The following is a 12727-nucleotide window of genomic DNA, read 5'->3' as shown; positions in this document are numbered from 1 at the left end:
AGCCTTCCCCAGTCAATATACCAGATTTTATTTACGAAATTTCATTCGATTTGTTTTCCTTTGCAAGGCCTGTCAACCTGGGATCATGACCCAATGTCAGGGGTCCCAACTCCCTTATCCCCCACCTAGGAGTTGGAGGCAGATTCCAGAGTGGTCCTGGACTAGAGGCGTCCTGTGCATGGAAGAGGCGGAAAGCCCCTGTTGGAGGGCGTGGCTAGGGCTGCCGTGGCGTTGCTAGTGTGTGTGTGTGTCGCTATTTGCTCTCCCCTGGGGGCTCGCATGGTCCCTCGGGGCAGAACCTCGGCCCGCGCTGAGGCGCTTGTGACGGAGTCTCTCGAGAGAGAGAGAGAGAGAGAGAGAGGCGAGCGCCACGCGCCCGCCACCCCGCAGAGAGCGCGCCACGCTCTGAGGAGCCGCGCGCGCCTTAGCTCGCCCTCGCCCAGCAATAGCCGGGCCCGGAGGCAGCGCGGTGACCGCTCTGGCCCGTGCTGCCCTGCGGGCAAAAGGCTCCCGGCCGCCTGCTCTCCAGCGCCTCTCCCCGGGGGCCCGCAGAGCAGCGGGAGAGCCCCTCCCCCGCCGGGCCGGAACACCCCCGCGCGCCTCACCTGCATTTCTTTGATGTTCTCCACCGGCGCGATGGGCTGGGCGGGTCTGGCGTGGCGATAGCCCGGCTTGGCTTGGGGCTGCGCTCTGCCCGCACTGCGCTGATCCCCGGCCCCCTTCTCCATCCCCTGCGCCTCCTCTAGCTCCCAGCAGCTGTGGGCGTGGGGCAGCGCCGGGTGCACGCCTGGGAGCCGCTTGATCCGGCTGCGCTCGCCTCCGCCGGCTTTCAGGCCAGCCCCGCAGACCCTGTTTGCTGCTGCTGTTTCCATGGTGAGGAGGAATCCTTAGACACTCGCTAATGGTCCCCAACAACGGCCTCCTCCCCCGGGACAATCTTCCCCGGCTCAGGTCTGCCCCTGGGCGCCGCTGCTTCGACACACACAGCTGGCTCACTCCAGCAATTAGAGAGCATGTGCCTTTCGTTGTAGCTCGAGTTTTACAGCCAGCTAGCTCTGGCTTTGATTACCAATGATCTACCTGCCGTGCCAAAGATTGTTTCAAGAGCAACTTTATCACCACCTATCCCAAGTCATGACATTTAACTGCTCAAGACCTGCCAAAACAATCCGTCCCCTTTAACCCTAACAGCTGCTATGTCAGCATGGGACTGATCATTCTCCCCCCCACACGTGTTTTTTCCACCTTTTTACTTTCCCAAACAATACAACTTCAACTGGTAGATTTAATAAAAGCAGATTTAATTAAATACCTTAGGCCTGGAGTGCATGGGCCAAAGCCCTGCCCTTGTCAGTGGGAACAATGCCACCTACGTCTCTGCTGGAATTGAGTTAGAAAATCCACAGGGCTAGTTTTATGCTGTATCCAGTCACCTACACTGGAATGACTCAGGCATGGGATAATTTGTTCCTCTTAACTGCATACTCTGCCGTTGCAACTCCAAGCAACAGGGAACCCTCTGTGCCATTTTACAGTCACTTCTTGAGTAAATCTTTGAGTTTAGATATTAGTGTGTAACTTTAGTGCCCTCGTGGCCAAGATGGAGTCTGCTCTGCAGGCAGCTCTGGCCAAGAGACAGCGCGCACAGGAATGCAGCAGGAGAAATCCCTTCCACCCCAGGGGCACCTGTTCCAAACCCCCCAGAGTGCACACACACACAGGAAAAGTACAATGGATATAACAAAGGGAAGTATTTATTTACAGAGGGATGAGAGGAGAAATACAACAAGAGGAAATATAAGGGGAGCAGTAAAACAGGGCTGCATCCAAACCAAAGCCCCATAGGCCCAGTGGTAACACAGTCTGACAGGACAGACACTGAGCAATGTGTCTCCTGAGTTCAGGAGGCCTGAGCAAAGTTCCAGTCCAGTGGTGAGTCTTGGGTGCTCCTGGTCGTCTTCGCTCTTCGGCGCCAGTGAACTTTCCCCAGCAAACCCGTCCGGTGCCCTCTTCTGCCGCTCTCTGCAAAGCCACACAGAGCGACCACCTCCCCACTTAACTAGCTACAACCTCCCTCCTTGTTCCTCAATGCAGAGTCACATGCCCCAGTACTCACAGCCCCATGCAGCTCTGGGCAGCCGTGATACTGGGTCCAGCTCCGGCCTGTCCTTCTCGGGCAATTCCCCTCATGGCACAGGGCTCCTCATGGCTCCTGTCCTGGGCTGTCCCCGATCAGGCCTATCTTCCTCAGGCCTCAAGCAGGTTCTCCCTGCTTCCTCCTCCCAGGGCCTGCAGACTGCCTCTCTCCCTCCCTGGAGATCCCGACGACCCGCCCCCTGGCGTTTCCCTCCTTTTTTCTTACTCTCCCCCTCCCCCTGGGAAAAAGATTTAAAGGGGCCATGTTCTCTAAACCCCAAAGGGGTTACAAGTGCATGAAGTGTCAAATATTTCTACCTACTCAGCATCTGCTGCTATCACTGCTAAGTGCGTATGGAGCTTGTCCCAGCCCTCTCCAGTGCAGCGACACCAAAGTGAAAGCTGCACTGCCAATGGAGAAGCAAGTGACCATCACTGTGTAGAAGCTTGCAACACCAGATTGCTACCAATCAGTTGGGAATCAATTTGGAGTTAGAAAATCCACCATGGGGGCTGCTATGATGCAAGCGTGCAGAGCCATTAATCACATCCTGCTATGAAGGACTGAGTGATTCTGGGCAACAAGCAGAACAGTGGATGGTTTTGCAGCAATAGGGTTCCCAAACTGTGGTGGGGCGGTAGATGGCACACACATCCCTATTTTGGCACCCGACCACCTTGCCACAGAGTACATCAACAGAAAGGGCTACATTTTATGGACATCAGTGTGTGATGGTCAGAGAAGGTGCATGACACATGCACCTTTAAGATCACAGACCTGTTCAGAAAGCTGCAAGCAGGGACTTTCTTTCCAAACCAGAGGATTACCATTTGGGATGTTCAAATGCAAATAGGGATTCTGGGAGATCCAGCCTAACCCTTACTCCTATGGCTCATGAAGTCATTTTCATTTCACAAACACCAGTCGTGTCTCTCACAAATCAACGTATGTATGGCTGTGATAGTCTGTACTCTCCCCCCGGGGTGGAGTAGTAGGGGAGGCAGGTACAGGTCTGTTGAACCTGAATGTCAATAAGAGTCTCTAGCATGTCTGTTTGCTGCTTGAGAAGTTGTAGTATGTCCTGCTGCACTGCCCGTCTCTCTCCTTCTCCTGTGCTTTTCTTCTCTCTGCTCTATCCCTGTCCATGAGGGTGATCCTCCAAGCCCTGTATTCAGTATTCGAAGCACCAGAGACTTGCAGGATCTTTTGGAACATGTCATCCTGTCTCCTCTTCCTTCTCATCTTAATCTGGCTGAGCCCCTCCGCTGATGTGGATAGAGAGACCATCAAGGCCACATTTGCAGCTGAAAAAGATACAATGAACAGGGGTACTGTCGTGAGTGTATTCACAAGATAAATGAAAACTTGATATACTGAACTCATTCCCCTTGATCCACACAAGTTACAAGCACTACATTCTCACTTCTCCTTGGGATTCATAGAGCACGGCGGCACTCTCAGCCCTGGTCTACACACAGCCCCTGGTTCGAACTAGGGTACGCGAATTCAGCTACGTGAATAACGTAGCTGAATTCGAACTACCCTAGTTCGAATGACTTACCGTCCAGACGCCGCGGAAGCGAACTCCGCGGCTCCAAGGTCGACTCCGGCAACTCCTCCTGCCGCGGTGGAGTACCGGAGTCGACCGCGGCGCTTCCGGAGTTCGAACTATCGCGTCTAGATCAGACGCGATAGTTCGAACTCTGAGAAGTCGAACTCGCCGCGTCGACCCGGCAGGTAAGTATAGACGTGGCCTCAGACATGGTGAGTACAGCCAGGAGATGGGAGGGGAGGTGGAACAAGAAAAAAAGGGTGGGGGGGGCTCACCGGTATGAGTATATTTGGATAGGGCAATAGAACTGAATATTGGCACCGTTTTTCATGGGCAGTGGTGATTTTAGCTGATCTCACTCCTGAGGGTAAAAGAGGTTGAAAAGGAACAGCTCCTACATGCATCCAGCTGCAGACTGGGTCTGTATGCTGCTAGCCTGTGTGCTGCAATAGTGCCTGCTGAAGTAATTGCTGAGTGGCATGGGAAAGTGTCCTACTGCAGCAGAAGAAATAAGGCAGCCCTGCCCGGAAACCTTTGACAGAGGATTGCAGACTACTTCCAGGAAAATTTACTCAAGATCTCTATGGAGAACTCATAGGACATCCCAGTGAACATAAACTGTTCTGCAGGCCCCTGCTGCCTAACCGGGGGGAAATGTATAAGGGAAATGAGAAGCAGATAGCAACTCTACCTCCATTGGTTATTTCATTATCTCTTCTTGCATGATTTAAAAAAGAGTAAATGAACAGATGTGTGCCTGCAATATCACAGCAAACTGCATACGTACCAGAGGTTCCTTTTCCTGCATCAGATTTGCCCATGCTGGGCTATAGGGACTGGCTTGACTGCTCCGGCGTCAAAAACAGGTCTGACTTGTTGCACTACTGGATCCCCCATTCACGTATTCCCCAGCCTCCTCTTCCTCATCCAACGCCACCTTCTCACTGTTCACTCCAGGGTCTGTGACTCCAGCTCCTCCAAAGTATCCCGGGGCCCTTGGGGGTGGTGGTGGGGTCTCCACCGAAGATGACATGCAACTCTGCAAAAGCGGGATGTCTGCAGCTCTGCACCAGAGTGACTGTTAGCCTCTCTGGCCTTCTGGTACGCCTGCTGCAGATCCTTGCCTTTCACACAACACTGCTGTGGGTCCCTCTTGTAGCCCTTCTCCCCCATGCCCTGAGTGATCTGCTCATAGATACTGACATCTCTACAGCTGGATCAGAGCTGGGCCTGCACAGCCTCTTCTCCCCACCGACACAGGAGATCCACCCACCGCCTGTGTACTCCAGGCAGGAGCACGTTTGCAGCCTGGAACTGGCATGGTCAACGGGGCAGTTGCTAAGTGATCTCTCCACACTAAGCAAACAGGAAATGGAGTTTCAAAAATTCCTGGGGCTTTAAAAGGGGAGGGTCATGTGTGCCTGGTTATCTTGCCATCAGGCAGTGGAATTCAAAATGGTGACCAGAGCAGTCACAGTGGGGCATTGTGGAACACTTCCTGTAGGCTATTAAAATCTAAGTAAGTAATGCAGTGTCTACACTGACAGTGCATCACCCTAACTACATCGACCTAAGCGCTATGCCTCTTGTGGAGGTGGAATTAAGTTGGCATAGCAGGTGAGTTACATTGGAGATAGTGACATTTTAATGTAGATGCTTACAGAGTTAGGTCGACATAAGCTGCCTTGCGTTGACCTAACTCCGTAGTGTAGACTAGGCCTAAGTCTACAGCCTCCCAGTCCACTAACCCATGTTGAACTCCCAGTTTTTAGGTCTTTTATTGTATATTGTCATGAATGTATGGAGTGGAGGGGCAGAAAGCTATGCCCCCCCACACACACACAGTTTTAAAAGTGGGAGAGCTATGCCTTCCCACTTTTTACCAGCCATATGGGCAAGGTGGGGAGAAGAATGAGCAGGGGCAGGGTATTGCGGGGAAGAGGTGGCAGGAGAGCGGGGCCTCGGGGAGAAGCAGCAACACATGGGGATAGGGCCACAGTTCAGGAGCCAGTGGCTCTTCGTTTCCCCTCCCCACACACACACTCACACTCATTTAGGAAGCTTCTGCTGCTCCTGGTATGGAGTTTGGAGTCGGTGGCTACTCACCAAAAACCTAATACAAGCTATGGATATTTAGTCTAGGTCTTTCATATATTTTTAATACTGAATGGCTTTGAGTTTCTTATATGTATAGTACCCATTTTCTACAGTGTGACTGTTAAATTAACCTCTTCCATCAAGAGGTCAAAGAAATGGAGATTTCCTTGTTGATATTTGTTTCTGGATGCATTTGAAAATTGGCTTCCACTTAAATAACTAATATATAAGCATCTGTAATGGGTTCTTTTAAGAGATCTTTATCTTCACTATCAAGTTCTCTGAGTGAAGAGTGGTGAAAACTGCTGACTAAGAAATCCTCAGGTTACTTGAGAGGACTATCTAATTGCATTGTCTTGTAAAAGACAGCTGTATTAAGTTGACATGATTACTTGCACTGTCGAAATGGATTTAATTTTAGTTCTGGTCTATCATGTAGCTACTATTAGATAGATTGGATTTCGATCTAGTATGTTCACTCAGATGTTTAAAAACTTGGTATCTCACACTATTGCCAACATCAAGGAGTCAAACATGAGATTTTAAAAATGAGATTAAATTTTTGGTTCTCTTTTGAATTTTGAGGATATTCCTACTATTGACCTGCTGTGTAAGTTTGGACAGCTCACTTCACCTCTAAGTGTTCCTCTTTCTCCCCTTTGTGTAAGTGTAAGCTCTGTGGAACTGCAACTGTCTTTGGGCTTGGCTACACTTGCAGATGTGCAGCGCTGTGACAGAGACATTTCTACCCCCGAATGAAAGCATATGTGGTTTTACAACAGCTGTGTTTCCCACTGAGCCCACCTAAAGAACTAGAAAAATTAAAGTGACTTAGTTTGGTACGACACATCCTCTATGTGATTGTTATCCAACTCTTAGCACAAGGGAGAGAGCGATCATGTCTCTGAGCAGGTCTTATGATATAACAGTTCAGGCCCCAAGGTCCTGTAAGATTGGCTGTTACCAGGCTTAGAAGTCATTTACCACCTGCACATAATGCCAGGTACCAAGGCCTTTTTCATTAACTATTTTATGCTTACCTGAGGTAGTATTCTAAAGCAAGATGTTTCCTCAAAAAGGATAAAATGTGTGCTCTTCTCTATTTATTTTTGTCATCCTCAGCCTGTCACCTATGTTGAACCCCTTGATTTTTCTCCCAGTAGTGGTCCCCATGCTCAACAATTGCAGATTCAGCAAGACAGCTTGAAACACTATTGTAAATGCTCTGATTTCTGTTGCAGGAGCACAAAGCCTGAACTACTAATAGTTTGCCCAGAAAGTTTTTTTTTTTTTTTTTTTTTTTAGTGCACAGTACACTGTGGGATAGCCTGTGAAGAATTAAGCATTGTACAGTTGGTTCCTATATTATAAAACATTCAGCAGTTTACACAGGTTGTAACAACTGAACTAATAATTCAGCCTCCATCATTCTCTTAAGAGCCCTACAGTAAATAGCTCACCCTATAACATGAGCTAAACTTTACTAAGGAAGAAATGTTTTGACAGTGATCCATTTGCTTTACTTTAAATAGGTAGCTCTGCTGATTTCTGTGGAACTACTCACATGCAAAATAAAGTGCTTGCATAACTGCACAATTGGGATTGGAATAACAGCTTTTTTAAAAAACAAAAGAACAAAAATTGTAAAACTTTCCCCCTAAAATACAGACTAGTCAGAAGCTAGTAACAGTGCCTCCATATATATATTCAAGATGGGTGAGATAATATCTTTTATTGGACCAAATTCTGTTAGTGAGAGACAAGCTTTCAAGCTTATATAGAGTTCTTCTTCAGGTCTGGGATATATACTGTGGCAAATTACCAGCACTATTATGATGGGTCTCACACTTTCTCTTCTTTGCGGGGGGGGGGGCATTCAGGGCACCATTTCTTGCCCCTAAATTGGAATATTAATTGCCCCACTAGTGTCCTAGAGGAGGGGATTGGATGGGGAGGGACCTGGGCCCACCCTCTTCTCCAGGTCCCAGCCCAGGGGCCCTGAAGATAGTGGTGAACCACTTGAACTGACGGTTCCTTCCCCTGGACTACTTCCCTCTCCTGCCCTTCCTCTGCACAAGCCAGGTGCCCCTTATCTAGGACTTCTTAGCCCACCTCAGCACTTCTCCAAACTGTCCTCTGCTCCAACTCCCACACTGTCTGATTGAAGTGGGGGTTTTTTTATCATGTGACTGACTGCAGGTGCTCTAATTGGCTTCAGGTGCTCTAGTTAATCTATATCAAACTTTCTTCCCCTTACAGGGAATAAGGCTCCCTTCTAACCCTCTTCTGCTGCCCTCTGGCCATGCTGTATCACAGTACTCAGACTAACATGGCTACAACAGCACTGCATACCTCCTTATATATGACATTTATCATTATATTTGCCTAAATATTTATCTGAACAAATATTCATCTGAACAAAACCCCCAGTTTCAGTGGTTCTGTTCAATTTGTATTTCTATACCATTTCAAGAATAAACAAGAAAGAAGATAGTTCTTTAAGTTTATTTATAAAGCTGTGGAGTCTATGATTATCCATAGTTGTACAGCTAGAGTTTGGAATGGAGTTAAAATGAAGTGTGTTTTTGATCTTAGTCCACATGTAGAATTTTTGGAGAGTTTATTATTAGGAGGGTGTGAATGCTAGTTTTAATTAATATTTGTACTTTTGCCTAGACCATGTGATTGATGGCAGTTTAAAATTCTAAATTAATAGGTAGCACTCCAGACATAGCACTAAAGTTGAATTATGATACCATCCTCTATTCCTGAGGCCAAACTATTCCTTTTGAAGGTGTATTTTGGTACATGTGTGAACACATTTCTCTCTCCATTTGGTGATCTGCTTCCATAATGTTACTTTTATCATATTGTCAAAGAACAGTTACTAGAGCTCCACCATGCATGTTCATTCAATGTTCAATTACAGTAGCCGTAAGAAACTGAAGAGGGTGGTAGAAATATATCAAAGATCTCATTCCCACTCGGAAAGAGCAAACACAGATGTAAATTTGGGCTTTAATTTGCAATATCACTGACAACATTAGTAAAAACTGGAAATCATTAAGCAAATGGGGGGGGGGAGGTGGAATTCCTGCATTTGTCTTACTAGACATCAGTATCAGTACATCATAATGCTTCCTCAGACAGGATCTCCTCTAAAAATGTTACTAAGACAAAGGAAACTGCTCTTCACAACAGGACTCAGAGTTTGTACACAGGACTGTACAAGATCCCATCTATACCTTTTTACTATATACTGAAGGTATCAGATGTGTGTAAAATCAATGCTTTGTGATGCACATTTTTGACAAGCTATACAAAAAAGGTGGTTCTCAAAATTTAAGAGGTCTGCAACCATACACTGCAGGTTTCATAAAACCCTTATAAAAAAAAGGGAAAGATGGGAGTGAAATAGAGAAAGTGATGGTTGCATGGTCACTGTCAATATTGTGTCTCCATGGCGAGTAATATTCTTTGGGCTCCCTTGAGCCCAAAGACTGCTCTTAGTTAGTGGTGCTAGCAATCAGAAAAGGGAAAGGAGGAGATGGGGAGGCCATGTCCCTACCCTTTTACACAGCCAGCAGAACTGAAGAATAATAAAGTCCAATATTGCCTTAACTGAACTCTATTGGACAGCTGTATACCCCCCTTGCATGTGGAAATAAATGAGTTCCAAGCTGTTGCTAATCTTGTAAGCAGTTGCTTCTCACACTTAGCAAGGAGTAGGATCCAACCAATGAGAACTAGCAACTTCTCAGTGGTTTCACAGAACTTAAGTTTTACAGGCTTTAAATAAGACATTCAACCCCTAAACATATTTTTAAATTGAATTAATTAGGTCGATATCATCTCTTTAAAAGAAGTGCTTTAGGACAAATACATTAAGAACTTGTCCTGGTCCATTGAGGAGAGAACATATTTTTGATTGGTGATCTCAAATCTCAGCATCACAGTCCACTTGCATTCTCTCAGGAACATCACTCCTAGCAATACTGCTGGCCTGAACACTGCTGTCAACACCTGGCATCATCATCCCCTGCCAAGACCAGGAACAGCACTTAGGGTAAGTTTCTGCCTGTTTTGGGGGGGGTATGTGATGGAAGAAGGTGGGTCACTACCTTCTGCACTAAGAATCATAGAATCATAGAATCTCAGGGTTGGAAGGGACCTCAGGAGGTCATCTAGTCCAACCCCCTGCTCAAAGCAGGACCAAACCCAACTGAATCATCCCAGCCAGGGCTTTGTCAAGCCTGACCTTAAAAACCTCTAAGGAAGAGGTGTGTCTGCTATGGCCAATGACCCTCCAGCCTGTGCCTGTGACCCATTGTGGCCTGTGACCCTCCAGCCTGGGTCTTTAAGATATCCAAGAAGTATGATACTTGTAGTTTTCACTAATGTTCCTTTATACCACAGTGGCACTGTAAAGGGGCCCTAGTGTAAATGAGAATAAGGCCCATAAGCTTCTACTGCTGCAGCGAAAGGAACATTTTTAGTAGCTGTGTGTAGTCTTAGGGTTTATAGCCTCTTCATAAACCAACCACTAGAGGGCAAAATAATACCAAACACTTGAGCTGGTCTGATTCTATCTTCTAGTACCTAAGTATGTACATACTTACACAGTTAACATGACTCAGTGTGCACATGCAAAGAATCCTATTCTTGAACCATGAACCAAAGCAAGTCCAACACACTGGGCTTATTGTTAGCAGTTAAATAGATTATTTTCCCCCAAATATAAGCCCTTCTTTAGAAAGGCTTAGATTTTCATTAACAATTTTAAATTCAAAGTTGATTATATTTTGGTTATTATTAATTGTTGATTATTGTGTTTGTAAATTTTGTGTCCCTTTAAGATGAACTCAGTAAATCGAATTGACTAAATGTCAAGCCTTTATTCAGCACACCTCTAAGCATTTCACAAACATGAGGGGCTAGATAGTGACTTGGAGTACAACATGGCAACTAGGCAAGTGGCAATACATTGACCAACAAACAGTTGAGATGTGCAGCATGTACACATAGTGCCATTTAACAAGTCCCAGTGATCTCCCAATGATAGCCTGATTCTGCCACCCTTGCACAGCGTATACCTCATTTCATGGGTTGCCTTAATGAAATCACGGGAACACTTGCACAACTGGTACTACTCAATGTAAGTAAGGGTGGCAAAGAAACTATTATACTGTGACACAAAGCAAACCAGGATAATATAGCCTTTAAAAAAAAAATTAGCCACCCATATCACCAATGCAGAAGTCTTTAACCAAATACAACCCAGCCATGAAAAAAATCTTCATATTACAGCCATGACCGTTGAGTTGGGATGGCACCATGATTATTGGAATTATTATTATTTTTATTAGGTTAAGTTGCAATTCAGTTACAAGCACCAAGTAGAATACCACACATAGTTGTGCTGCCCAAACACCAATCCAGAAAACGGAATGTGACTGCTTCAGGGGACATGTACTTCGCAACAGTGCTGTGCTGCAGCATGTCCATCAGCACAACTATTAGGTCTCCGTGCCCCACTCCTTCACCTGCCTGGGAGAGAGTGGTAGCTTTACAAAGGTCGCTTCCCTCCCTCCTCCTCTTCTCTTTCCCTCCCTCCCCACACCGCCCTCGCCACTCGTTGTTCATAAACAGTGTAAGGAAGTAAGGGGATGCAAAACTGGCAAACCAAATGCCAGCTCTGGCCAAGGCTGTAGGCATTAGCTAAGAACTGACAAACTCATAGCTGGAAACCAAACCAGCTTACCTGCATGTTAGTTTTGTTCAAAACAGGTATTAGTCTTAAGAATGTTGTTAGTGTTTAGACTCTATGAAATGTTTGTAAGTTGCTACATGCATTGATCTCACTTGTGAGGTCTGTATTCCATGCTACAAGGTAAAATAAAAGATTGTTTTAAAATTGTAAAATACCTGCTCTGAATTTGTGAACTCAGAAAAGAAGACTATCCAAAATTAAGTAGGCTATTGTATAACAAAACCTTTATTAATTGCCCCATCCTCCCACGGAGAAGTACATGCAAAAGGCCCCATCCCATTTATTTGAATCCTGGAAGAGGGAAATAATAGCTAAGACAAACATATTTCATCTCTTTGCTGTTTTGACTCTCACAAGGGCTGGAGCTAAGAAACAAAAAAGCAGCGATCCCAAGGGTGGACCTGGGTTAAGCCCTAAAAAGACATGCAATGCTGGCACATTACTACATCTGTCTCCTTTTGAATCAGACTGACCTCTTATGTATATATATTTGCTTGCTTTGACCTGTTAACAACATTTCATTTTCGTAGTTAATAAACCTTTAGTTTTTATTACAGGATTGGCTACAGTCGTCTTTGGTGTAAGATCTAAGGCTATTGGCTACACTACAGTTTAAGTCTCCTGTTGGCTTAGAGCAGCTACAGTCCGCTGTAAGATCTGTAGTGTACAGCCTAAGGTACAACTGAGTGATTGGTCTCTAGGGGCCAGGAGCAACCTGAATAGTTTGTAATTTTTTATGGTGTCAGTGCCCATTTATTATAGGCGCCAACTTCCCCTCTTTCCCGTGGGTGCTCAACCCCCTCTGCCCCCACCCCCACTCCACCCCTTCCATGAGGCCCCACCCCTGCCCTGGCCCCATTCCAACCCCTTCCCCAAAGTTCCTGCCCCAACTCTGCCCCCTCCCTGCCCCTATTCCAACTCCTTCCTCAAATCCCCACCCCGGCCCTGTTTCTTTCCCACCTCCTCCCCTGAGCGTGCCACATTCCCGCTCCTCCCCCTCCCTCCTGGAGCATGCTAATGCTGCCGAACAGCTGTTTGGCGGTGGCCAGGCAGGAAGCACTGGGAGGTAGGCAGAGGAGTGGGGACACGGAACGCTCAGGGGAAGAGGAGGTGGGGCAGGGGGGTCATAGAGTCATAGAATCATAGACTTTAAGGTCAGAAGAGACCAATA

At 46.6% G+C, this 12727-nt stretch overlaps 1 protein-coding gene and 1 long non-coding RNA gene across 3 annotated transcripts in view; one reads left to right on the top strand and one right to left on the bottom strand.

Moving 5' to 3' along the window:
- The window catches only part of DNAH5 (dynein axonemal heavy chain 5), a 263441-nt gene extending 262468 nt beyond the window's left edge, over positions 1–973 (bottom strand). The window contains exon 1 of the mRNA XM_045006969.1: positions 606–973. Coding sequence (XP_044862904.1) covers positions 606–872 — 267 coding nt within the window. The 5' untranslated portion in view covers positions 873–973. The remainder of the gene's footprint in view (positions 1–605) is intronic.
- On the top strand, positions 555–11662 carry LOC123364670. Of its 2 annotated transcripts, none has more exons than XR_006577203.1 (3): positions 555–873; positions 9762–9852; positions 11153–11662. It is a non-coding gene; the product is annotated as an uncharacterized LOC123364670 (long non-coding RNA). The 2 variants fall into 2 exon arrangements; XR_006577204.1 differs by lacking the exon at positions 555–873 and adding an exon at positions 5184–5306.
- Positions 11663–12727: the final 1065 nt, after the last annotated feature.

This window comes from Mauremys mutica, chromosome 2 (genome assembly GCF_020497125.1).
Source record: "Mauremys mutica isolate MM-2020 ecotype Southern chromosome 2, ASM2049712v1, whole genome shotgun sequence".
Classification (NCBI taxonomy): Eukaryota; Metazoa; Chordata; order Testudines; family Geoemydidae; genus Mauremys; species Mauremys mutica.
This window is presented reverse-complemented; position numbering and strand designations above follow the sequence as displayed.